Source organism: Myxocyprinus asiaticus, chromosome 22 (assembly GCF_019703515.2).
Source record: "Myxocyprinus asiaticus isolate MX2 ecotype Aquarium Trade chromosome 22, UBuf_Myxa_2, whole genome shotgun sequence".
NCBI lineage: Eukaryota > Metazoa > Chordata > Actinopteri > Cypriniformes > Catostomidae > Myxocyprinus > Myxocyprinus asiaticus.
In genome coordinates, this window is record NC_059365.1 from 32,544,831 (window position 1) to 32,571,438 (window position 26,608).

At 38.3% G+C, this 26,608-nt stretch overlaps 1 protein-coding gene across 8 annotated transcripts in view; it reads right to left on the bottom strand.

Moving 5' to 3' along the window:
• Window positions 1-598: 598 nt before the first annotated feature.
• LOC127413030 (rap guanine nucleotide exchange factor 2-like) overlaps window positions 599-26,608 on the bottom strand; it is a 198,464-nt gene continuing 172,454 nt past the window's right edge. For 3 of the 8 annotated variants that reach the window (XM_051649819.1, XM_051649821.1, XM_051649817.1), the window contains 18 exons: window positions 25,472-25,579; window positions 25,177-25,380; window positions 23,430-23,538; window positions 22,722-22,998; window positions 22,207-22,364; window positions 21,704-21,718; window positions 20,630-20,870; window positions 20,084-20,470; window positions 19,549-19,760; window positions 19,153-19,276; window positions 17,724-17,747; window positions 14,734-14,957; window positions 13,761-13,931; window positions 13,504-13,653; window positions 9,900-10,101; window positions 7,689-8,140; window positions 7,198-7,546; window positions 599-3,724 (listed from right to left, as the gene is read on the bottom strand). In XM_051649819.1, coding sequence (XP_051505779.1) covers window positions 7,224-7,546; window positions 7,689-8,140; window positions 9,900-10,101; window positions 13,504-13,653; window positions 13,761-13,931; window positions 14,734-14,957; window positions 17,724-17,747; window positions 19,153-19,276; window positions 19,549-19,760; window positions 20,084-20,470; window positions 20,630-20,870; window positions 21,704-21,718; window positions 22,207-22,364; window positions 22,722-22,998; window positions 23,430-23,538; window positions 25,177-25,380; window positions 25,472-25,579 — 3,381 coding nt within the window. In that variant the 3' untranslated portion in view covers window positions 599-3,724; window positions 7,198-7,223. Of the gene's footprint in view, window positions 3,725-5,086; window positions 7,110-7,197; window positions 7,547-7,688; window positions 8,141-9,899; window positions 10,102-13,503; window positions 13,654-13,760; window positions 13,932-14,733; window positions 14,958-17,723; window positions 17,748-19,152; window positions 19,277-19,548; window positions 19,761-20,083; window positions 20,471-20,629; window positions 20,871-21,703; window positions 21,719-22,206; window positions 22,365-22,721; window positions 22,999-23,429; window positions 23,539-25,176; window positions 25,381-25,471; window positions 25,580-26,608 lie in introns of those variants that run through there. The other 5 variants (XM_051649823.1, XM_051649820.1, XM_051649824.1 and 2 more) reach the window with 4 other exon arrangements.

Genomic DNA, 26,608 nt, shown 5'->3' on the forward strand with positions numbered 1-26,608 from the left:
TGAAAAATGACATATCATTCAGTTCTTGTTGCACTTTTCAGAATTTTATCAGGCAACAGTGTCACAACACGCCTCACTAATTCTTAAACTCCGAATTCTGTCCTCATTTTGAAAATATACCAATAAATAATTTAAACACAGGCTCTTTATAATTGTTATGGTGCACAAGCAGAAGCTGAAAGGCCTGTATGGTGCTGTAAATAGGGCTGTCAAAATGATTGTGTTATGAATGAAATGATAATGCAGAGTTTTTTGCCGTTGATGCATTTATGCAATTTGATGTCATAAATGTTTAATTTTGTTCTGTGTGATTGGAACTGATCCGAGTCATTTGTTCAGACATCAGACTTAACTGGTGACGATGTATGTTGCATGATGTAGATTCAAAAGAATGAGAGCATTAGAGTCATTCATTAGGAATTCGGACTACACTGGTCTACTCTGTTCTACCACTTCAGTAAGATAACAATGAAAAGGATGAAAATTATAATCATTTATATTTGAAATCATGTGGAATCATCATTCATGTGACCAAGTGTATATCCTCTTCGGGGTACTCAGAATCTCTGAAGAATTGCTAAAAAAGCAAAGTGTTGAACAGCAACAGTATATAGATATGGATGTATTTTTATTAACCCCAACATACATTTGTCAGTTAGAAAAGTATGAGATACACATTTTCAAGTTACTTCCATGTCTTATCTTGTGCAAACACTAGATGGTGCCAGAGGTCATTTAAAGTAATGTTTGACAAACAAAAATCTTAATGCAGGACAAACAAAACGAAAAATAGCAATAATAATAAGTGCATTTAAAACCATAAATTGGTTCATTTTGTCTAATTTATTGACTCCCAGCTTCATATAAACTGGATGTTGAAGCATAAACATCATACATTTCTACAATTCAACAAAAATATAACCAATATTTACAATTATTGTATAAAAAAAAACAAAAAACAACAACAACATATACATACTCCACCAATTGTCTTTGTAAAAGACATACAGGTAAAAGTAGTAAAAACAAAAAAGAAAAAAAAAAAGAAAAAAGAGAGATAGAGAGAATCTTCACCAGCTAAATGTACACTTCTCACTTGACATCACAAATCGAACAGAGTAGCAGAAGAGCTACCTACTACGTATTACCTTGTATTTATGCTTGTACAATTTGTGCAACTTATTTAGCAAAACAAGCGACTCATCTTGGCTTGCCAAAACGTGTGAGCATTTGCTAAAAAAATTAAATGGAAGCAGATGATTGATATATTTACTGTTACAAATGTGTCGTCATCAACAACTGTTTCCATTTTAACCATTACAAAAAATAGGTGGGAGCCCCCCCAAAAAATTTATATATATATATATATATATATATATATATATATATATATATATATAAACAAACAGGCAACTAGAGCAGGAAGAATTTAAGTACTAGTGACGTTACAGGGTACAGTGGAAAATACTGCAAACTTCTTTTTTTTTTTTTTCTTTAGTCTATTGTTTCTAACTACTGATCAATGTGATCAGCTTAACTCAGTGATTAAAACAAAAGAATAAACGTGTTAAGTTCTGCATTGACTGGCAGCCTCCGGGTGGGTTTGCATGTTCCAATCCCACCAGTCTCTCGAAAGCACATTTCAGTTGGGTTCCTGTGAGTGATTTCGGAAGCTGTTGTGCAGCAGTGGTGGTTTGATCATGGCTCACTCCGTACACACCAGAAGAAACATGCATGACTTGAGCCCTCATAAAAACAATTAACACAAAAGCCACCCATTTTCAGGCACAAAACACACCTCCTTAATGCCTTAATAGTATATATCACTTAATGACTTGAAGGAAGCTGCACCCAAATTAGACAACCCCATTTGCCTGAGAAGCCTGCTGTGCTCACTTAGACCAACAGGGGGCGTTGTGCCGCAGCCAGAGATCGTTAAAAGTTCAGAGTTCAATATAAATCAAGCTCAATCATCAGCATTTGAGGCATAGTTTTTATTACCACAAAAAATTATTTAGACTCGTTACTTGTTAATTAAAAAACAAAAAGAGCAAAAGTCGTGGTTTCAGTGAGGCAACTACAATGGAAGTGAATGGGGCCAATCCATAAACATTAAAATACAATTTTTTTATTTATTTTTTTAAGTACAGCCACAAGATTACACATTATATGTGTCAACATGATTTTATTGTGAGAGAAGAAGAAAAAAAAAAAAAAAACCGCTTACCTTTTTCTGTCAATTTATATCTAATATTACAACTTTGTTGTCATCTAGTTGTAGTAAATGCTGTAACTCTGATAAATCCCTGATTTTATGACACTGAAATCATGTTAACACATATAATGTTTATGTCTTGTGGCTATAGTTTTGAAACAGTTTGTATTTTAATGTTGAAGGACTAACCCCATTCACTTCAAAGTGCATTATTGTAACTACAATTTTGTTTTACATTTTTTTCATAACCAAGGGACCAGTTGAAATAAATGTTGAGGTAGTCAACATTATGCCACCAGTACTGTTGACTGAGCTTAACTTGTATTGAACCTGGAATTGTCCTTTTAATTTTGAACAGGAGAGGCATTCAATAGTAAAACTGCTCATGTCATACTAAAGTTCACTCTGCACGGTCAGCTGAAAAGTGCTCAAAACCCCTCTAAAACCAGCCAGCAGATCAGCCAGACCAGACTGGGAGATCAACTTAGACCAGCCCACCAGTTGAGGCTGGTTTAAGCTGTTTTTTTCTCTGGTTGGACTGACTTTACTTGTACCTCCCCTACAAAGAGATTCAGTCAGATTTTAATTCATTTGGCCTGTCTTTTCTGTGTCATTCTTGTTTGGAGGCTTATGACCAAACCTGGTGTTTCATTCACACTTTAGCATGGATCTCAAACACACTTAGGCCAAGAACCAATAATATCACCCACTCCCCAGTAAGGCTTCACACAGGATCATTTCCACATTGCACCTTCCATAGTAGAGAGGTGTGCTACGTATGTCAGGAGTCACAAAACGCAAACTCCAGTTTTCACAATGTAGTCCTCCAGTTCTTCAGTAAAATCTTCTGGGAAGTCATCAGCCTGACTGTAGATATAATACTGTAATACTGAACCGCACGGATACAAGCGTTGCCATCGGAACTGATGTGGGGTTGATGAGTTGAACACGTTCAAGCCACTTTCACCTTCACAACTTTATGTGCCCTGTAGGAGAACAGGGCGACTGAAACATTGATTGTGTGCATCAGTTTACACCTAAACAGAGTTAAAAAAAAGTGCTGAAGGGACCTACTAAATGTGTCTGTGTGACCATTAAGCTAAGGTAGGGGGACATTGTCTGAAGATAATTATTAACAGTAGTTTGTTTTTGTGTGAATTTCAAAGCGCTGTTCAGTTTTCAGTTCAGTTAATTTTTCCTTTCTCCAAAGAGCCGAATAAATCTTTTTTTTTTTTTTTTTTTTTGGCTCGACTCCTTTCTTCACAGTATTTTGAGCATGCAGGGCAACAACCCCCACCCCCCCCCCACCCCCCACCCCACATGATGCTTTAAGGCAGGTTAGGGAGATGAATCCATCAGGAGGGAGAGAGGCAGTGCCAGCAAGATGTAGACTGGTTGGTCTAGCTGTCTGTCTGACCTTTGAAGCCCCTATCTGGGCCAGCAGTCACTGCAGCAAGTGTATAAAAGCCAGTGTCATCCCCTTTCAAACAGCAGACACCTGTTCATCCTCTGGAGAGAGAAGAAAGAATCTCTGTAAGAATTATGGACAAAAAGATACTTATGCAAATGTCTTGTACACATAGTTGTTCTGTTCTAAACCCTAAAGAGCTGCCTCATTACTATAGTCTAAATAAGCTACCTTCTTTATCCCAACTGAAATGGTGACCAATTTGACAAATTTTAATCTATGGACCTCCCACCGGGGCTCTGATATCATGCTACCCAACTGGAGCCTGACGGCACAATTGTTTCGGGCAGGATTCGGGCTAGTTTTTCCAAGTATAACTTCAGGTTCTGGTTGGGTTCGTACTTAATGAAAAATGTATGATTATATAAACACACACACACACACACACACACACACACACACACACACACACACACACACACACACACACACACAGTATATTAGTGCTGTCATTTGATTATATTTTTTAATTGAGGTTATTTGTATATTTGTTTTGGTAGTTAATCACGATTAATCGCAGATTTTTAAAATGCTGAAATTTGACACCATATATATTTCTTTTCCTGTCAAAATCCATTTACTTCCATCTTAGGAAAAAAAAACAAAACAAAAAAAACAATATATAATATATATATATATATATATATATATATATATAATTTAACAATATAATGCTTTATTAACATTTTTCAAACAAAGCCTTCCACAGTATAAAGATAGAAATGCACTAAAATAGCACCAATTCAAGTAACATTAAACGTTTCCCAAAGTCTAACTGGAAGGTTGACTAATTGAAAGAAATAGATTCCCCATAGGTTGCATATTCATTGCAATGGGCATTAAATCTCTTAAACTCTCATCCTCTACAATATTACTCTGCCTGTAGACTGTGGCTATATGCTTTTCTGCAGCAACCGTCAGGCATCACTTTGAACATAACATGAAAAGCGCTTGCAGACAAAAACATCTCATTCTGCGTTTTGGTGATAGTTAAGATTTGCCGTACTTCTGTGGTAATTAAAATGCACCTTACATAAGCTCAAAAATACTTGATTTCTATCACAAGTTCCATCTGAGCTTGTTTTGTACATCAAATCGCACTAAGAGGTCCTTTCTCCATCATTTTATCACTGACCGGGAAGCATTGTTGTGTGTGTTATGAAGTGTGCATCAGTGTAATGACTCTGGGCGGGCACATCGCAAAGGTTCCGTCCTCCCAACCAGTGTTTATGCTGGTTTATGTATTAGCGGTAAATGTATTAACACGTTTAATGTTTTTAATTAATCACGTGACAGCTCTAATATATACAGTATATATATATATATATATATATATATATATATATATATATATATATATATATATATATATATATACAGTTTAAACATAATAATAGGCTATATTTATTTACTATAATTGTTTTAAAATATTAAATCATATTTGAAAAAAAATTATACAAGCTAAATAGATTTAATATTATTTTTCAATTTTAACATAACTTTTTTCGCACACATGCTCTCATTCACAGCCACGTGTGAACAGCAGAGTAAGGGGTTGTACACACAGAACATGTTTTTGCCTGCATCTGCACTATTTTCAATTGTTTTTCTATGTTAAAATGCGCTGGCCGGACATCTTTGACTATTGCAAGGCTTCTAGCTGTTTTTCAGAGTCTCGCGCAGGACCACCACATTTTTGTAGACGTGTAATTTTTTTTAAAAACTGCAATTTTTTTTAAACGCGTCAAGAGACTCCTGCATTCTGTTTCATTTGTTGCACTGCGTCTAGCTTTTGAAGACAGGTGTCACATATTTGCTGTTACACATGATTCCAGATTGTTCTTCAACCAGAAAAGGTTTCAGCACTGATAATCGGTAAGCCAATGGTTTTTACCTTTTTCTCTGGTGTGCTGAGGGGCTGCAGTGCCTTGTTATCTTTGTGCGACCCCATGACCACATGCGTATTTTGGCTTCACTATACGCAGCGCATAATTTTAATTAATTTAAACTGACTGAATACTGTTCATAAGACTCTAGACTGTTATTTAAGGGTAAAACTTCTGGTGCACCGAGTCACGTGACACAATAGCATGACTTAGATTTTCTTGAAGCGCTTCTACGGGCGCAGAGCCAAAAAAAAGTGCCTCTGGCAAGAAAGCACTAAGTTTTTAATTGAAACCTGTTTGGGTACTGGTACACTCATTCGTGAACGAAATGAACGAATCACTTAGTCATCTCGTTCATGAACGAGGATCTGCTGACTGGCTGAACGAGGAGGACGTTCAGTTCAGCAATCTCGTTCAACAAAAAAATAATTATTAATAAAAGTGAGTGATGACCACATTACAATGACATACGGACATTATTGAAAAGTATAATAATTTCTTTAGGTTAGTATTGTTGTCTTTTTTTGTATAGCATGATAAAAAGTTGTGCTCAGCAGTTCATATATGATAAACATGCTTTGTTGTCATTTGTGGGGAAACTTTTATGATGCTTAAACACCCTGTAGTGTTGAAGTCTCTAAGTAGAATTGTGAACACGCATATTTTAATAAAGTATAATTAGACTTGTTCTAGTCGTGAGTGGCTGTGCATTTTTTTTCAAAGCAAATTACTCGTTCAAAATGTAAAAGACGGTCCTTTGGTGCAATCTACTGGTGCAAAGGTATAATTTGCAGTAATTTGTCAATGAACGAATAAATGAACGAATCAATGAACAAATCTTTTTGGTGAACGGATTTAAAAAACTCAAGTCACTGAGATGAATCAAAATCACCATCACTACTTTTTTCAGCACAAGAAAGGCCCCTAAGGCAGCCAAATGTAGTTTGTTTACTACTGTTTGGAACAAGCTTTGCATCCATAGCACATCTATGATGCTTAAAAAAGCTGGCTAGGTAGGCAGCTCACTAGAGTTTGGAACAGTGCCACAGACAAACAACTAAATATAATAAACAAATAAAATGTACTCTGGCCTTACCAAACCAAAGACAAACATGACAGCACAGTAAGTACTTAAAAAAAAGACTGCAGTGTAACTATTGTAAGCATCATAATTTTGCTGAAAAGTAATCGATTTCAAACATCTCTTGCTATTTGATGTGCTATTTGGCAACACAACTATTTAACTTCAAATTCTAGCACGTTCAAGCATTTATGATAGCAGATCTAGTGATATTCCTGTGAGCACTGATGGGTGAGAGCCAATACACACAGCAGAGCAGGGAGCAATGACTGGGATGTTGCCACGGTGACGGGGGGCAGGCTGTCTCTGTGGCGACACATGCAATATGTGAGATGCGTTGGTGGTGGGTGATGGTGGGCAGGTGAAGGAGCTGTCCTCTTGGCATGCAGCGGAGGTTCATTGCTGAGATGTGCACTTGTGTGCGTGAGGAGAGTGTGTGTGAGTGGGTGCGTGCGTGCACTGCAAAAAACATTTCCTTCCTCATTATTTTTGTCTGGTCAGTGTGAGTGTGTTGGTGAGTAAGTAACTGGAGTTTGAAATGTTTTACCTTCCTGTTGGGGTGGTGTATGTAACTCATGGTCTGGGGGGAACTGCTGTGTGTGGACCTCTCCTCCTCTGAGTTCTCAGTTTGGGAGACAAGCACTCACCCTCCTCTTCCATCTCCTCTGCCGCCTCCTCTTCTCGGCCCCGGGGGTCTGAAGGAGTGGACTTTCCTGAAGCAGGTGGCTGCTGGGAGTCAGGGGAGTGTGTGACGAGACGGGAGCGCTGCAAGGCCGTAGTGTAGTCCGGGGGTCTCCTGCCGGAGTGCACCAAGCCATCGGCCATGTCTGAGATGGTCAATGCCGTGTACCCCGGCGGTGTGGGCGGTGGGTCCCGGTAACGACCGTCCTTCCGTGCTGGGGAGAGGCAAGAAGTTTATTTTGGACCATGCGCGCAACTTTTTCATGCCAAAATATTGACTATAGCTTTTGCAGTGAAGCACATATAACATTTACTTTTAAACTAGAATATAGGCTAGTTTCATGTGGCGACTCTTACTAATCACAGCCTTGGTGTTGCCTGCAGTGATGGGTGAGGGGCGTCGACTGTGCTGCCTGGACTCTTCTGATCCAGTGGAGGTGATGCTGCTGGTCTCTGGGTCTGTGGTCACATCTCTACCTCCTCTTCGTTTGATCGTGCCCGTGTCACCCTCAGAGTCCTCACCCCAACATGCCGCAGAGGACGAGGAGGAGCAGGCTGATGCCCAGCTCCCTCTACTTCCCCAGAGCCCCGCTCCCTCTGCCAGCGCCTCCCAACTACGCCCCTGCTGCATTGTCTGGATGTTGTCATGGGAGCCGCTGGAACAGGAAGTCCAGCTACCACGCCCAGAATCAGCAGCATCGAGCGAGACCCGGTCACCCTGGTCCTGCGTCAGCTCCTCTGAGCTGGGGGAGGACAGCACTGTGGCGCCAGCATACAGACCCCGGCAGTCCTGCATAGATGAGTAGGATCTGAAAGAAAAAGCATAAGGACGAATCCAGAATGATTTACCCTCTGGTTCTTTTAAGATACTGTCTTTATGTTTGGGGTCCCAGAAACCTTAAAAGATGTACATGAGATAACAATAATGATAATTACAATATTATTCTCTTATTTCCCCTTTACATTCTTTTAATATGTTCCTCTGACCTAATCAAAACCCAATTGTCAGATATTACTGAGGCTCTAACCCTCTGTATTACCACAAATTAGGCATATACTTGTCATGGTAGGCATAGAAATGTCACTGGTCAATTTGGCAGCAGCAAAAAAAATAAATAAATAAATAAATAAACAGATAGCAGAAAAATACAATTAAACAAATCCAAATAGACAGTTGACAATTAACTGTTATAGTGTGTTTATCAATCAGACAATCTTACCATGTGAATTTCTTTTGCATTTATTGACATTTTATATTTGGGGTCTCTGGGATCCCACACAGAAGTAATGCAACATTTTCATAGAGGACGTTTGATGCATATTATCAAGTTGAAATTTTATTTTGAATCAGTTCTCATTAGATTAAGAAAAGTCATGATGTATCAACCTGATACTTTAATGTCAAAGAGATACTTCACCCATATGACTTTTTTCTTCTGTGAAACACAAAAGATGTTAAGTAGAATGACAGCCTCAGTCACCATACACTTTCAATACATTTTTTTTTCCACACAATGAAAGTGAATGGTGACTGCAGCTAACATTCAGCCTTACATCTCCTTTTGTGTTCCATAGCAAAAAAAGAAAGTCACATGGGTTAGGAGTAAATGATGACAGAATTAACATTTTTGTATGGACAATCACTTTAATATCCCTTTTGTTGGACATTAACCCCAAATGGGGCATGAGGGTTAAATAGTTCCATTACTTTGTCTTCACTGGCAAGAAACAACAATAAATGCCAACTCAGATCAGCAAGCTAGCACATTAACCCTAAAATGCATACAGTATGTGGGTCAAAAAATGCACGGCCGTCTACTTTTTGACTATAATTTTGACATGAAATGGTCTTTTGATCCGACACTCAAGGTATACCTCAATTAAGGTGTCTTTGACCATATTTGGCTTATTTATCATTTAGTTAAATATTTTTTTAAATTATAAGAGAGTTTGCATCATCCCTAGAATGCATATGTGGGTCGTATGTGACCCATATGTGTTTACTATGGTATTCAATGCACTTAACACTGGTATTACACTTTTAATATTTTGATTGTTTTCATTTTCCATCTGTTATGTAATAAATATATGTTAAATACCATGTTCATGTTTAAATTTATGTGTGCATGACATACAATAAAAGCATGACATTATACCTATTACAGGGACTGTTCCCATTGAGCAAACTGAGGTTACTATAGATGCCTAGTTCATGGCAATGGCACAATAGTAATATCTCCTAGATCACTTCATAGTGAACTTGCAACTTTTCTTTATTCAGTACACCTCACCACTCTAAACAACATATGTTGAAAAATACAGAAAAATACATAGAGTAAACAGGGTTGTTATTTTATTATTATTTTTATTTTTTTGGTAAAAAAATATATTAATTCTAGTACATTGTGCTTATATGAATGTGTTTGTGTGGGTAGAGTTGTTGAGACATTTTGTATGTTACCAACAAACATGGAAATTGCCCTTTTTGCAGCTGTCACCCTAAACCCCTACTTCATTTTCAATATGTGTGAAACTCTTCAGAAAGGGCTCACATGGAGTGGTGCTTACCCCAAGCTGTACTGGTCAGGGTCAGCAGTTGCCCTGCGCTCTAGCCGGTGACCGGTGCCATGGCCCTCCCCAGCCAATCCTCCATACCGCTGCCTGCGCTCCTCTTGCCCCATGTCCAGGGAGGAGGTGCTCACTAGACTAGAGCGTGAGGAGATCTCACTATGGCCAGAGTCTGATAGGTAATCACCTGCTCGTCCATAACCTGGCAAATCAGAACAGAGAACAACATGATTAGAAACTTTATTGGTCCTAATACAGAGCCTTGAGGTACTCCAGTCAATAACTGTTTCTTAACTTTAACTTTAAGCAGGCTCTGTTCAAAAACTTAGTAAGCTGCCTTGCTACCCACTATCTACATACTGGGGGCAACTGCCTTCTGAAGCAGCATCCCAACAGAGATGGAACCTCAAGTGAATGATTTGAAAAGTTTTAGACAGACATCAACTTCACGTGCCACACAAATAGCACTCTGCAAAGCAGACTCAACTTATAATTGATTTCAATTTTGAAGTTTGAATTTAAGTTTGTGTTAGCATGTTGCTAATCTAACAATGCAATACTCTATAAAGCAAAATGACATAGCACATTTAAATATTGGCTACAATAGCACATTATTAATTAGACTGAGCCATTTATCAAGACTGAATGGGTGGAGGTTAATTGCCTTCAGTGCAAAGCCTGCATGCAATGATGCCTTAGCATGTGGCCAAAAGATTGTTTGTTTGTAATGCCATGCCAGCTTCTATGGCTTGGAAGAGCTTGCATCAGAAATGTGCATATGATGGCTTAAAATTATGTCTAGGTAGATATTTCCTAGGTTTTGGAACAGAACTATTGAGTAAACATGACTTATTGTGTTGTTGTTCACAAAGTATTGCTACATTTTGTGGTTACAAAGCTGCCACCTAAAATAATGGAAGTGACAATTACACAATAGCAGTTGATTTAACCTATTCACACCACATACCTCTTCCTGGTTGCAACATGATTCATTTGAGACAATTACAGTACAAAAGAGAAGGGTTTATAATTTATAATCACTTATAATTCAAAGGGCCAGAGAAGGTTCAACTCTTTACGCTACACAACAGCAAGCAAATGAGTAGAACTTTTAATATTTTAATAACTGTGCTGGACTAAGACAATATCAAATCGCCATACTGAATGGATAAAACATTACTGCTAGTTAGAGCAAAAATGCTCATTTTCTAGGCCCAGCTAATCACAACTAGGCAGTAGCATAGACACTAGGGCCATACACACACACACACACACACACACACACTGCAAGGGGTTCAGCTGCTACATCTTTCTCTGTCTGTGCCAGCTACAACAGAGGCAAAAACTATGTCGATACCTGATGAGAGAGTTCACTAAATTTTTATAATACACATTGGCTGCTCTCAAAACCTAGTGCGCTAACTTCCTTGACAGCATTTTTGGACATAACAGAAGGTTTTGTATGTTTAAACAATGTTCAGAATGTACCTATAATGCACAAAAATGCTGTCTAGATAGGCAGCTAACGAGTGTTTGGGACATAGCCATAACGGTGCTTGTGTGAACTCTCTGGCTAAATCTTTATCCAGGCCCAGTTACCTGTTGGTGCATTTTTACAGGAGAAGGGAAAACTCCTTATCCCCTGGCTTCTTAAAGATGCCATGGCTGAATGCGGATTGACGAGAGACAGAAAGGTTATGTGACATAAATTCAAAAGAAAATATAGAAAGTGCTGCATATGTAACATTACAATAATGGAATCAGCAGTGTTTCAAGAGTGCTGATATTTTTTTGTCAGGAAATTCACTTCACTTGTCTGCACAGACACTTTTATACAAAGCAACTTTCAAATGAGATTAACCTAAGGTTACTAGATATACCATATATGATACTTGAAGGCTTAGTTCAGAATGGCATACTACCATAATACTCTTACCATTTCTTATTATTTTTGCACTTTTACATGGCAGAAATAGTGAGTGAGTACTATGGTAGTATGCCATTCCAAACACAGCCAAAGTGTCTATCTTGCATGCTGCTACATTGTGAAAAATAGCAGAATATTTTATAGTGTATGTATGATATTTTTACCTCTAGATGGCAGTATCAACATGTTCAAATAGCTATGAAAGCCAGTTTACACTAAGAGGTGCCAGCTGACAGAGGCATAAACTGTGTGACAGTGGTGGGGTTAAATGCTTTCTGAAAATACATGTCATTGCACAGCCACCATAGGGCACTAATGCCACAGTTTACAGATATGTCAATGAAGAAGAGTACATGGGGTGTGCAAAGACCAAAGTTAAGAGGAAAAGACATTGAAATACGATGAATGTGTCATAGGCATGCCCACACAGAATCTACACCCAGATTTGGACAGAATTTGATCCAACCCCATGCATGTTTATCTGAAATTTTGTCTAATTTGATACTGCTTTCAGCTACTAATAACAGTGTCGTTCTCTCAGCTCAGTTCACCACATTTTACAATGTTTAAAATTAAAAATAACATTATACTGATTATAATGTAATGTTCATTACTATTTATGCAGATTCTGCCCACCCCCTTCCCCCAAATCAGCAAAGATTCTTCTTTAATGATTCACTATGGTGGCAATGAAGTGCCAAACAAAACAACAAGTCAGAAAAAAACAACGGCAAATCCTAAAACACAACGTCAAGTCAAAAAACATAATGGCAAGTCAAAAAACACAATGTCAAGTCAAATAACACAACGACAAGTCAGTGGAAATGGAAACTTGTTGACTGTTACAACTGTTCCAAAACTTTTGACTGACTTATCATTGTGTTTTCTGTCTTGGTGTTGTGTTTTCGGACTTGTTGTTTTGTTTCCAGATTTGTCGTTGTATTTTATGATTTGATGTTGTGTCTCTGAATTGTTATTTTGTTTTTGGATTTGCCATTGTGTTTTTAGATTTGTTGTTATGTTTTGCACTTCACAGCCATCGTAGTTCTCAAATGGTACATCTTAACCACAAATTGGGATGCAGGTTGTTTTTCTATAGAGTCTTGGACTGCAACGACAAAACAATGCTAAATGCAAACAATAAAATGTGACAAACCATATAATCATGTATAATTAGGATCGTAGAATTAATAGGCATATCAACTTTTAAAGGGAGCAGAAAACACCTCCCAATATCTTTTGTTGTTGACATCAAAGGCTGTGCGTCCAATCATACTTTTGGTAGTTTGGTAGAAGCTAGTGAAATGAGGTAGATGCCAACATGAAAAGCTGCATGACATCCACTCATCCTCGAAAACAAGTGAGGATAAACACGGTTTGTGCTAAACACAATTTGTGCGGTGCATTATTGGCTGCTGAAAGCATGAAAGCATTCAAATTCAAGAGACATTTACAAAACACAATTGTCTTTTCTACTTTCCTATTCATGTTATTTTAATAAATGTGCACATTGTTGGGACTATTTAGTTCATGGTAATATTAATACAATTCATGTTTGTCTTTTGTACAAATTTTGGTACTGTGTTGGGTCGCCACTTTATGTCCAATGTAAAATTTGGATCCTGTAGCAAAACCAGTTGAGAACCACTGGGTTAGTGTATGTTTGTGTGTTCTCACCCTTCTTAGGTGAGCTGTGAGGAGACGTGGGAGGAGAGGACAGCTGTGACAAGTTGTTGGACACACTGTCCTCCATCTGTTTCTTGTGTCTCTCACCCGCCTCCTCTGAAAGGGACAGTATCTTCTTCAGAGACTGTGGTGAGCTTGTGCCTGCGGCAACACAATAAGACAATTGTAAGCTCCAATAATATGACTGAGGCCAGTTATGGCAAACTAACCAATCGTGTTTGAGTTTCATTAAGACCAGGTGGTCTTACCAAATGGCGGCAAGTCTTTGACCGGCACTTTCTTGCGAGATGGGTAGAGGGCAACGGCAGGCACTTGAAGCGCCTGGTTGGCTTTCTGAAGCTGCTGGCGCTGGTGGATGGCAGCACGTGCGACCACAGGAGATGTGTCGGGTCTCCTCTTGTCCCCAGAACTCTTCGGCACTACCATGAAATTTAAGAGAAATAGTAAATCTCTAGCAAAGATATGAATCTCTAGCAACAAAGAATCAAACCATGCCTTTTAAAAAATAGGTTTTAATAAAAGTAATCGGAGTGCTTGCGAGGATATTTCGCAGATGATCGATTTTATTCATCTTCTCCACAATTTTCTGCAATTAATTCAACTAAAGTTGCTTATTGCAGACTCCATTCAAATTGTGTTTTGTAGATAATCTCAACCCAAGTTGTGCTATCTATATACAGGTTTTATACAGTTCTTAAGAAATGTAAGATTAAAATGTAAATATCTCCCATTGACAGGATGTTCACCATTCAAAATTTTACAGAGTAATACTTGTACATTAAATTGTGATTGTTTTTCTTCATTGCTTGTACTTGCATACTGAATTGTGACTGGACTCCTTTCTTGAATTTATCTGCATACTTAATTATGACAGTGATCTATTTATCCATGTTTATTTTCCTTTATTCTCCAAGAGCAGCACTGAAGCTTCTCGCACAGCCGATAGAAAAGCAAGACGTGCATTTTAATCACGAAAAAATAAAAAACATAAAACCTAAGCTTACTTAAAACTTGAACACTATTCTTTTGCTGCTTGCAAGCACTAGTATTTCCTTCTGAAAATACAAATCTATTACAAAGAATAATTATTTTATTCACTAAGAGAATGTGAAAACAAGAAATTGTGAAATAATTTATTGTTAGGTGAATACAATAGAAAAAACAAAAGATGGGCCCACCTATTTATATTTATGAGCGTGTGTATGCTTGCACCCCACTTACATGTGTTGACTGAGGGCTCACATTGCATTGAGAGTGTCTGCAGGCTCTCTTCGTTTGTCTCCAGGGTAAGGTTTGACAGGTATTGTTTGACTTTGCGTGCCATCTGTGCATCCTCATACAGCTTCTTGGCATTGAGGAAGGAACTCCGTCTGACCCGCTTTTTGTGCCCGCCTGTCTGGGTTACATCCAGGATGGCCGCATTGGCACTGCCCTGACTGAGTGACCTGAACACATGCACACACACATGTGCACACAAACAGACAGACAGTTAAAAATACAAGCTGACTTCAGCAGCGGGTATTATTGCTGATCCAGGATGAGAAAGCTCTCATAGTCCGACATAAGACATGCAGTAAATCACATTCCTTGCAGCTTTAGAACATTCCATGCATTTCACATCCCAGCCAATCAGGCAGTTAAATAAAAAATGAGATGTTAAATAAACAACAAAAGTAGCAAACTCAAATTTTGCGAGATATTTATAAAAAAAAATCACTCTCCATTATTTTCAGATGCGCAGTTGATAACTGTTTTGTCATATTTTTTACACTTATTTATCTGAGAAAACATAAAAAATAAAATAAAAAAAACATGTAAAATACTTGTGGGTTTTTAAGGTTAAAGGTGAACTGTGTCATCTGTTTTCAAACAGGTTCCCTAAACACTTCCCCCATCAACCACTGGTCAGAGAAACAGAAAGTCCTGCCCCAAACTCACACCACTGCTTGATATTAGTTCAATGGAACTAATAGCCAGATTGTTCAAACAAACTGAGCAATGTTTTGATAGCACTAAAAAGCAGCTTTTACAGCTTTTAGAAATCTATTTACGAATGGTTCAATTATAAATGTCTGTGCATATTGGGCAAGCTGGGATAGGAGAAAGTATTTTAAAAACACATCAGCCTTAAACTAAAGATGTTCTATTAAAGGTTGGTTTTGCCATCCATATACATCTCATCTTAGTCACAAAGAACTATTAAACTTGAGTAAATTATACGTACAGTTGTGCTCAAAAGTTTGCATACCCTGGCAGAAACTGTGAAATTTTGGCATTGATGCAAAAAATGCAAAACAAAACTGTCTTTTATTTAAGGATAGTGATCATATGAAGCCATTTATTATCACATAGTTATTTGGCTCCTTTTTAAATCATAATGATAACATAAATCACCCAAATGGCCCTGATCAAAAGTTTACATACCCTTGAATGTTTGGCCTTGTTACAGACCGGTGATTTTAACCGGTGATACACACAGGTTTAAATTGCAAATAAAGGTTAATTTCCCACACCTGTGGCTTTTTAAATTGCAATTAGTGTCTGTGAATAAATAGTCAATGAGTTTTTTAGCTCTCACATGGATGCACTGAGCAGGCTAGATACTGAGCCATGGGGAGCAGAAAATAACTGTCAAAAGACCTGCGTAACAAGGTAATGGTACTTTATAAAGATGGAACAGGATCTAAAAAGATATCCAAAGCCTTGAAAATGCCAGTCAGTACTGTTTAATCACTTATTAAGAAGTGGAAAATTCGGGGATCTCTTGATACCAAGCCAAGGTCAGGTAGACCAAGAAAGATTTCAGCCACAACTGCCAGAAGAATTGTTTGGGATACAAAGAAAAACCCACAGGTAACCTCAGGAGAAATACAGGCTCCTCTGGAAAAAGACGGTGTGGTTGTTTCAAGGAGCACAATACTTGTTGACCCCTCTCTCCAAACGTAGCGCTTATGGTTGGGACCATAAAGCTCTATTTTGGTCTCATCACTCCAAATGACAGTGTGCCAGAAGCTGTAAGGTGTGTCAAGGTGTTGTCGGGCATGTTGTAACTGGGCTTTTTTTGTGACATTGGCTTCTTTCTGGCAACTCGACCATGCAGCTCATTTTTGTTCAAGTATCGTCGTATTGTGCTCCTTGAAACAACCACACAGTCTTTTTCCAGAGCAGCCTATATTTCTCCTGAGGTTACCTGTGGGCTTTTCTTTGTATCCCGAACAATTCTTCTGGCAGTTGTGGCTGAAATCTTTCTTGGTCTACCTGACCTTGGCTTGGTATCAAGAGATGCCTGAATTTTCCACTTCTTAATAAGTGATTGAACAGTACTGACTGGCATTTTCATCTTCATAAAGTTTCATTACCTTGTTATGCTGGTCTTTTGACAGTTATTTTCTGCTCCCATGGCTCAGTATCTAGCCTGCTCAGTGCATCCACGTGAGAGCTAAAAAACAAATTGACTATTTATATACAGACACTAATTACAATTTAAAAAGCCACAGGTGTGGGAAATTAACCTTTAATTGCCATTTAAACCTGTGTGCATCACCTTGTGTGTCTGTAACAAGACCAAACATTCAAGGGTGTGTAAACTTTTGATCAGGGCCATTTGGGTGATTTCTGTTACCATTATGATTTAAAAAGGAGCCAGATAACTATGTGATAATAAATGGCTTCATATGATCACTATCCTTAAATAAAAGACAGTTTTTTTGCATGATCAGTCATATTTTTAAAATCAATGCCAAAATTTCACAATTTCTGCCAGGGTATGCAAACTTTTGAGCACATCTGTATATAAAAAAGCAATAAATTTAACAACAAAAACCCTCACACAACACTGCAAATGCTTAGTAGGAGGTGTGCGGATATGGTAAGTTAAGTTAAAAAAACAAATCACTTTTGCTAAATGGATCGTGGGATTTAAAATTAATAAATGAGCTGAAACCAAACAACTGTAAATAAATTCATGCATGAGGTCATGTGTGTGAAACATTCAAAGTCAATGGTATTAATACAACAGAACTCATTTTAGAATGAGGCGAGTTTATTCAATGACTCAGAGTAGCAAAAGAGATGGCAATTAAATGCTGGGATCTGTCAGAGCAGAAGCATTCTCAAATGAAGGAAAAGAAAAAAGAAAGGATGGAGAGGAGTCAGCCCAAATTAAAGGAGAGGCACACATGAAGCCAAAGGTCAGATTTCACCATACTCACCCCAAACTCCTCCACTTCTTCTTCCTGGAGGGGAGAGCCATGAATAGTGAAGCATGGGGCAGAGAGGGTGGACGAAGTTTGAAATGGGGGAGAGAGAGAAAGCCCATAAGAGAAACAGAGGAAGACACACTTAGATGAGGAAAAACAGACCAAGGGTTCCAAAGTGAGGTGCATCACAGACCAAAAGAGAGACAAACCCTGCAGCTTCCAAAAATGCATATAATTCCCTGCTATGCAGTACGCAAAAAGCAGTACGAAAAATGAGTAGGATGTCCATATACTCAGTATTCATGATACAGTATGCAATTCCGGTCCTAGAGAGCCATTGACCTGCAGAGTTTATTTTCAACTCTCATCAAAGACACCTGCCTGCAATTTTCAAGTTATTCTTAAGACCTTGATTAGCTTTAGGTGTGTTTGATTAGGGTTGGGGCAAAACTCTGCAGGATGTTGGCCCTACAGTTGAATTGCACTGATTTACTGCATCTGCTGAGATTCTAAAGCGTGCATCCAGTGGAAATTTTGCTATCGCATAATGCCATGGGAGATGACATGCCGTCAGATTTGAAAGTTGACAGAGAACTTTGAGCCAGGCAGTTTTTGTAAGTGCTATATGCACCAAGAACGTTGTTCCTCATGGTTAAATGTACTTTTTAAACAACACCTGAGAAAATTGTTTTTGTAAACACAAGTAATTTTTCGCGTATACCAAAGTAAATTGTTTTTGTACACACCTGAGTAAACTGTATTCGCAAACACCCGAATAAATTGTTTTTGTGAACATTCAAGCAAATTGTTTTTGCGAACACTCGAGCAAATTATTTTTGCAAACACCCGAGTAAATTGTTTTCGCAAAAGCCTGAGTACATTTTTAAGCAAACATCCAATTAAATTATTTTGTGAACACCCAAGTAAATTTCTTCATAAGCACCTGAATATATTGCTTTCATGAACACCCCAGTAAATTGTTTCCACATTTTCGTAAATTGCCGTTAATACGTAATAGGTCAAAGAACACAAGTCAAAGGACAATGTCAACATGGCAGACATAGTATGTCCAAGAATGTTTTTATACTACAAAACTGCATACCAACAGAACGAACTTCATGTACAGTTGAAAAGTACATTCTTCATCGAGTTAAGTGCATACTATGAAAGTACAGGAATTCAGATGCAGACAATAACTTTTTTGACAACAATGCATACAAAGAGTAACATACACAACAGTTTAACTCTGTCATACATAAACATCACAGAAACATATATTTCAACATCGCAAAACACCTTTGGCAACAGCCTGTGTGTGGAAGCGTGAGGTGAGAGCTGAACACATCGCAGTGAGTGCCCACTAAAAGCTACTCAATAGTGTAAAAATCCACCTGTAAGAGCGAATATGTCACTGGATCAGTCAGATCAGGAAAGTTCTCACCTGGTTCTGAACATCAGAGCGGGATCCATGTTTACAGCCGCCATCCGGCCTACGTGTCTGATCTCTTTAGCAATCATCCGCAACTTCTCAAAGTTCACCAAACCATCCACCTTTGAGTCGTTCCCTAGAATTGTCAATAATTAATCATTATTCACAAAAGCATGTTATATTATTAAAACAGGTGTCATGTGTCATAGCTGCTGCTATATAATTTCTTATCACTATATAACTCCCGTATTTCTTTTAACACGGTTGGAATGCTGTATTGACAAATCAGCATCTAACACCGAAACTATCCGTTTTATAATTTAATATATAAAACACATGCACATACACTGTGGGTACTATATATAATGAGCATATATCACCACTTTACATGAGTGGGAAGTTTCTTACCCTCATGCAGGAAGGTGAGATCTTTCTTGATGACAGGAAAGAGTGGGATGATGGGTGGCTGCAGATTCTGGCTGTTTAGAAGGTTCCGGTACTTGGCCATATTTCTGGAGGGGTCAAACAGGTCTTGCAGATCACTAAATAGTTTCTCATATTTACTGGGCAACTTCTCCCATGTGCCTCTCAGTCTGGACACCGGTGCCAAATTCAGACCACTGAAAAAGACACACAAAATTAATGATATTAGTTATGCCAAACCATTGCGTAAACGATGAAATATTAGAGATAGGAAGAAAAAGAAAATAAGTTCCTCACTTTCCAAAAAGGAAATTGTAAAATAAGTAAAAGTGAAATAAGAGTCAAGTCTTACAGCAAAACATAATTTTAGAAAAATCTACATAAAAATAAAACAAGATAAATGTACTTGTGATGCAAAATTGTGTAGGATAACAAAACTTGCATTCATGGTTAACACTTGAACTTAAATATCTAGTCTATCATGTATTTCTTCTTGAAATCATCATGGCTCTCTTTTTACCTGATGATGGCAAACATGGAGTTAAAGTTCTTGCACTCGCGGCAGTGTAGTGCAATCTTAATGAAGTGCTTGATGATCTTCATGCGTTTGAGCTGGTTGGGTTCACGCACCACCTCCGTGGCCACCCAGAAGGTCTCCCGATTGATGGCCTCTTCAAAGAGCTTGAGGCTGGGAGGCCCTGATAAACGAGTTTTCAGCTTGAACAGGTCATCAATGTACTCGGTGGGCTCGATGGCACAGAACAATTCGAAAGCACGCATGGACAGCTGTGTTGCCACTTCCACTGTGCTGAGCTGCAGCAGGCTGATCTGGCTCTCCCGCAGAAGTTCCTGGGCATCTTCGTCCGAGCACAATGTCTCTGTCTCCATGTTGCTTTTCAGGTAGTACCTAGAGGTTTAATGGAGAGGTCAAAAAGTGTCCTACGGGATTTGACCCAAGTTGTATGAGGATTACTTAATGCAACAATTATTTACTTTTGCACAAATGGGTGAAATATTCCTTTAAAAAACTTTTCTACATGATGGCCACTACGGCTGTAAATCGCACCTGCCGCTCAGTTGGATCCTGTCGGCCAGTTTGGAGAGCTGTTCAGGGAGACGCCTCTGTTTGATGACACCCTCAGGTGTAACTGATACTTCACACAGTGAATAGGCTTCAGGGGCAGCGGTCAAGGCAAACTCTCGAATGGCCTGAGCCACGACTTCCTTTGCTGTGGTGTCCTTTCCGATCATGATGTACCGACTTTGCTGGTCTGCTTTGAACACTCGCAATACCTGGTCTGACATGTCTACAGAAATTAGAAGTGGCTTAATACACAAACTTAACCCTTACACTAACCAACAACAAACCATTCAGTTTTTATATGGATGAAAAAGCATTTCAAGATGATCTTTTTGATTACTAGTAAGTGCTATTACTTAGTTTCACACTTGTTATGATTGAATCTGAACCTAAATTTGGTTGCTACTTATACCACTGCCACCACTGTTCTACTTTCCCACTGTGTTATGTTGCAAAAGGCTTTCTTCATCAACATGAGTACCATTTGAAGATGATTATCACCACAAAATATCCAATCAACAACAGTTCACTTCATATTTCCATTTATTCATTTGGTATAGGCTTTCATTCACATATTTGATTAGTATGTGTGTTTCCTGGGAATCAAACCAATTACCTTGGATTTACAAATTCCATGCTCTACTAGTTGAGCTACAAGACCATACTGTAGTTAGCATAAGCCGAAACCCAGACCATGCTTTTCAAATGGCCTTGAATGTGGTACCCATGTTCCGAAGACAGCTTTCGCACTAATCAAACAAAAACTTTGATGGTCAATCGATATCAGGTTTGCAACAAAACATCTAGTATAAAAGTGACATGAATCGGTGAACACGAATCAATTAACCATTTTTTTTTAACCAACTCCACTAATTGTAAAGTATTTTACACAGAGAATAAATACTCTTTTGATTGAGTACCAACAAATTTGTGCCCCATAAAGAACTTTTGATAGTAAAAATCAATGTCAAAACTGAGCAGACAAGTGTCCCAAAGAAGATTGTGATTAGAAAGATGAAAAAAGTTGAGGAACCTGATAGGACGGGATTAAATACTTACTTACAGGGACTGCTTCTGAAAGAGGACATCCAAGGCAGCATGAGCATCTTGTTAAATATGCATGTTCTCAGATTAAGCTTTTGTTAAAGGTTCTGTATATACCCAGTGGGATGTCAACTGTTAGGTATAACAAGAATATAATTAAACTGTCCTCGTAAAGATTTAAACTTTTCTTTATTGACTGAATTTTCTCTCTCAAGAGGTTGGTATAACCAGGCATGATTGGGTCTAGCATAGTAGGCCATGATAGCCTAACCCTAAGCATAACCTTAAATATAGCATACCCCTAAATAAATATAAATGAGAGGGTTAATTAGAATGTTAACCCTAATCCTAACCCTACTCCTAACCTACCTAACCCAACTAAAACCCTGCCCCTAACACCAACCCTAAATCTAACCCGAAAATCTGATTGGCTGATAAATGTTGTTCCAGAAACTACAAGAACACTGATTTAGTAACATGCCCTACTTTTACATGCTAAATCTAATTTAGCATCTTACCAGGCTGGTTGTTGAAGTCGAGTATGCGGTGATGTGACTGCAGCAGGTCAGGGTTGCTGGATGAAAGGTTTCCACTAACAGGAAGAGCAGGAGGGATCTGCTTTGACTGCTTTAGCCCAACAATACTGTCATCCTGGGACTGACCCACCCCCACATCACTGTGAACAAACCAAAAGAGTTAAGGCTCAGGTATATGTTGTTTTTACACGAGCCGGATCGCCTTGCAGACTTTTAAAGTATACTTTTACGACTGCGAGCCCATACAGATTAGTTCGATGCATGCGCACTACGACTGCTTTGTGATACTCTTTAGTTAAGTCAACGGTAGGTGCATGCACCAAAAACTAGGCTGCATGCGTACAGTCTGTACAGACTGTGCTGAGGATGAAATTTGCATCATGCATACCATGCACGAGCCGATCCGGAACGCAGAAAAAACGAAGTATACTTTGGCCTTCAGACACTGCAGTGAACAAGATCACCATTGCAGCTTTGAAGTATCAAGCTCAGCTTACTTGTATGGTTTGGGTGGAAGAATACTGGTCAGTGTCTTGTCGAAGATCTTCTTCAGCTTGTTTCTGCCACCTACGGTGTTGGCCTTCGCTTTTTTGCTAGCTTTCTCAAGACCCATGACCTGCTCCACGTCAACAGCCAGGTCTGGGATGGAGTAGCGGCTGGCTTTCTTAATGTCGCCAATTTTGGGGATGTGAGGTGCCCCGTTCTTCCTGTCTTGTTCCTCATCCTGGTCATGCTCTTGGTCTTGGTCTGGTCTGGCCAGTAGTTCCTTAAACACTGAGAGAAGAGAACACACCACAAGAAGAATGAGTATAACAATATGCCATTTGACATCTTCAAGGAACAAATAGATTAAAAAAAAAAAAAAAAACTACAACTATACTACTCTGCAATGTAAAAATGCAGTAAGTACACATTTTGTCAAAATGTATTAATAACCAAAATCGAGCCACAGTGTTTACACTTTTCAGGTTTAAAATATGGCTAACTCACTGATGTCTCTGCATTATAGCCTGGGATGGGAAAAAGTATATTAATTTTGAGAAAATAACACACTTCACCTTTAAGTATTGCTTTAGTACAAGAGGAAAAAGAGATGAACTGGCACCTTTCAGATAAAGCTGTGTTGGGTGTGTAGAGTCTTTTTTCACCATTTAATTTCAACAGCAATCTGTGCACCTGTGGTAACGTAAATCGGTGTAGCTTACCTAACAGATTTGTTTTCACAGTAATGGACAGGTGCGTGTTGTTTTTCAGGATCTCATTGACTTTGGATAGCGGCACATTTTCAAAGTTTTGCCCATTTACCTCCAGTATCTGAAAGAAAGATCGAAACCCAAGGTCCCAATTCATACTTCAGCTAGGCCAGGTGATAAACACACATAATCAGTACACTTTCCAGATAGCAGTTTCTGGAATTACATATCAGTTAATAAAGTCCTCTTAGTGAGGGCCAAGCTATGTTGAGAGACTCTGTAAGACAACGTATTACTTGTTCTTTACTTGTTCCTAAAGAATTATGCATTCATTCACTTGTACCTTCACTCACATATAAACACATGTTTACTTTAGTACTATGGGTTTTTAAATGGCCAAAGCTGATCCTGTTATCAAGAGAGCAGGGTGGCCATTGGGCTGCACAAATAACCAAACAAATAATCGAGATTACAATTACAGCTGCCACAAATAACTAATCGTGAACTGTGTCAATTATAGCAGTCTGTTAAGGTCTACTCATTTTTCGAATTAATTTTCTATTTAACGTGTTTTAGCAGTGGTTGAGCATTGTTACCAATCACAGACAAGTCCGTTGCTCACTTTCTGTGTATAATTAATTCAAAATTTGAAGGGTTTGAATAAGAGGGCCAAAGTGAAGATGACCATTTAAACACTGTCTTTATTCACTGATGTTTAAAACAGCAATAAAAGAATTCAGGAACACAGTTCTTGGCGTGTTTTTGATGTGTAGCCAACAAAGAATACAGAATGCAGTTAAATTTACCCAAAATAAGCATTTGAATGTAAATACTATTAATCTAAATTGATCGCAATTATGATAACAAGGAAAATAATTGTCAATTATGATAATTGTCATAATAGTTAGGCCCTAGTTGGCCGATGTTCAATTATAATTTGCACTAAATACATAATATAATGACATCAAATGTGAACATAAAATAGATTAAACCAATACTATTATTTACAAAATAAAAAAAACAACAAAAATGGTTAATTATCAAGGCTGTCTGTAAATGTTGGAACTTACACAAAGGAGAACTACCATTTCCGTTTGGATAAGCATACACAGTTTTCGATGCTAATAATCTGAAAATGTCCAAATATCGGTTGATTATGTGGCCTGGCCGATATATACTGATCTATCCCTAATTAGCTTCTGATCCATCAACAACTCTCTTGAGGTTTCCGAAGGCAAAACAGCAAATCAATAAACAGCAAGTGCCAAATTCAAGGGCAAACAGAGACATCCTCTATTCATCCAAAATCACATTTTCACACTCTTTTTAAGAGTGTAGCAGATATACTATCGCTTTGTGTATGAGGAAAAACCTCATTACTAATAAAATGTATTATTATTGTTATTATTACTGTATTTAGACTACAGGGCTAGTTTAGAGGCTGAGAATTGTGTGCCTTTATGTTTGAATGATAGACTGGATAAAACAAAATCATGAGGTTCCATTTTGGAATTCAACCATGACTGCTTCTCTTTTTTTATGATTTAGGGGTGCAAGCTCCAGGTGCTGTGACTAAATCAGCTTTGACTGGTTGACAATAGCAATTACAAATACTCACACAATGTTTTTTACTTCTACCCTGATAACCCACTACTACTATTACAGTTAGCTGCTATTACGGTGCCATTTTAACAACTACAACTGTTTCTGTAGCCTCTGGCGGTACTTCAAATCCAGCATGATGGTGTTGTAACATTACCTGATCTCCTCGTTTAAGGCCAGCCTCTGCAGCTTTGCTGCCTGGCTCCACGCTGTCAATGAAAATGCGAAAGCCCTTCTCTGAACCCCCCAGCAGGGTGAAGGCCAGGGGGGCTTCCCTGGAGGGTTTAGTCAGGGTCACCACCCGCAGCTTAGCTTTGGCAGCACATGCTATATTTAACAGTCTTAGGTGCCCACACATTTTCTGGGTCAACATAAAAGAGAGACATTACATGTTAGCTTATTGCTGTCAACTCGGATACTAAATTTCGTAGGTTGTATTGCAGACTACTGACCTCTCTCTCCAGATTGAACTCAAACTCCTCGAGAAAATGTGTCATTGCGGGGTCGCCCTCAAAGTCGTTGAAGTGATTGTTTACCCACAGCAAGACTACCCGTGTAACCTGACAAAATATGGGGTTATTTATCACTAGAGTTTGTCTTACAAAGTAGTGGTTCTTAACTAGTTGGTCACAAAAACTAAGTCTGTTCAGAAAGGATCACAGACCAGAGAAAAAAAACAATGCTATATGAAAACAATAACATGCATCTTACCAAATAATCATGCATAGTTAGGACAGAAAAATAATAGGATTATCAACTTTTAAAAGGGTAGGAAACGCTTCCCATATCTATTGTTGGTGACGTCTAGGGCTGTGTGTCCAATCAAACGCGACAATGTTTTTGGGGTAAAATCTTCTGTCACTTCAAAAAAGCGAGCCAAATTAGGGATACGCCAACATCTTCGAAAACCATGAACAAACCATGCAAGGTAAAAGAAAGTGCAGTACAATCGAGACATTAAATACACGTTCACTTGCAGTGAGGATAAACTTGCTTTGTGCCAGGATCATAAATGAACTTTTCCTCTAGAGGGCAATATTTGCCCCCTGGAACTGATTTCCAGAAACACTTTTTTTTTTCAAACCTTTTAAAATGACTCCGTGTCAACCTTTTATGTCAAATACTTCAATTTAATCAATTAATTACATTTGAATAATTAAATACTATAGACTGTTAACAATCAAATTAAATCAACATCACCTTATAATTGTTGGGATGGGTATTGGCATTTATTTTCCAATTTAATTTGATTCAATATCAATTCATTTGGGAATATTTCAGTTGCAATGTCAACAGGCATGTTTCTATAATTACATATTGCCTGAAATTGTAGCATTTGGCTACATTATATTTTTAAATTTCTCATATCTGATTAATTTACTATATAACATCCATCCCTACTGCACTTTTGGCCTCTAGCAGGTGAGGAGGATTTTCAGACAGACAGATAGCAGCAAAAGTGAGATGGGCCGATGGGCAGGGAAGTATAGAACAGGGAGCGATAGTGTTACTCACTAGGACATTTTATTTTGACTAAGAGGAGCGAACGGTCACAGAATTTAAATTGGAGCACTATAAGAAATGAAATG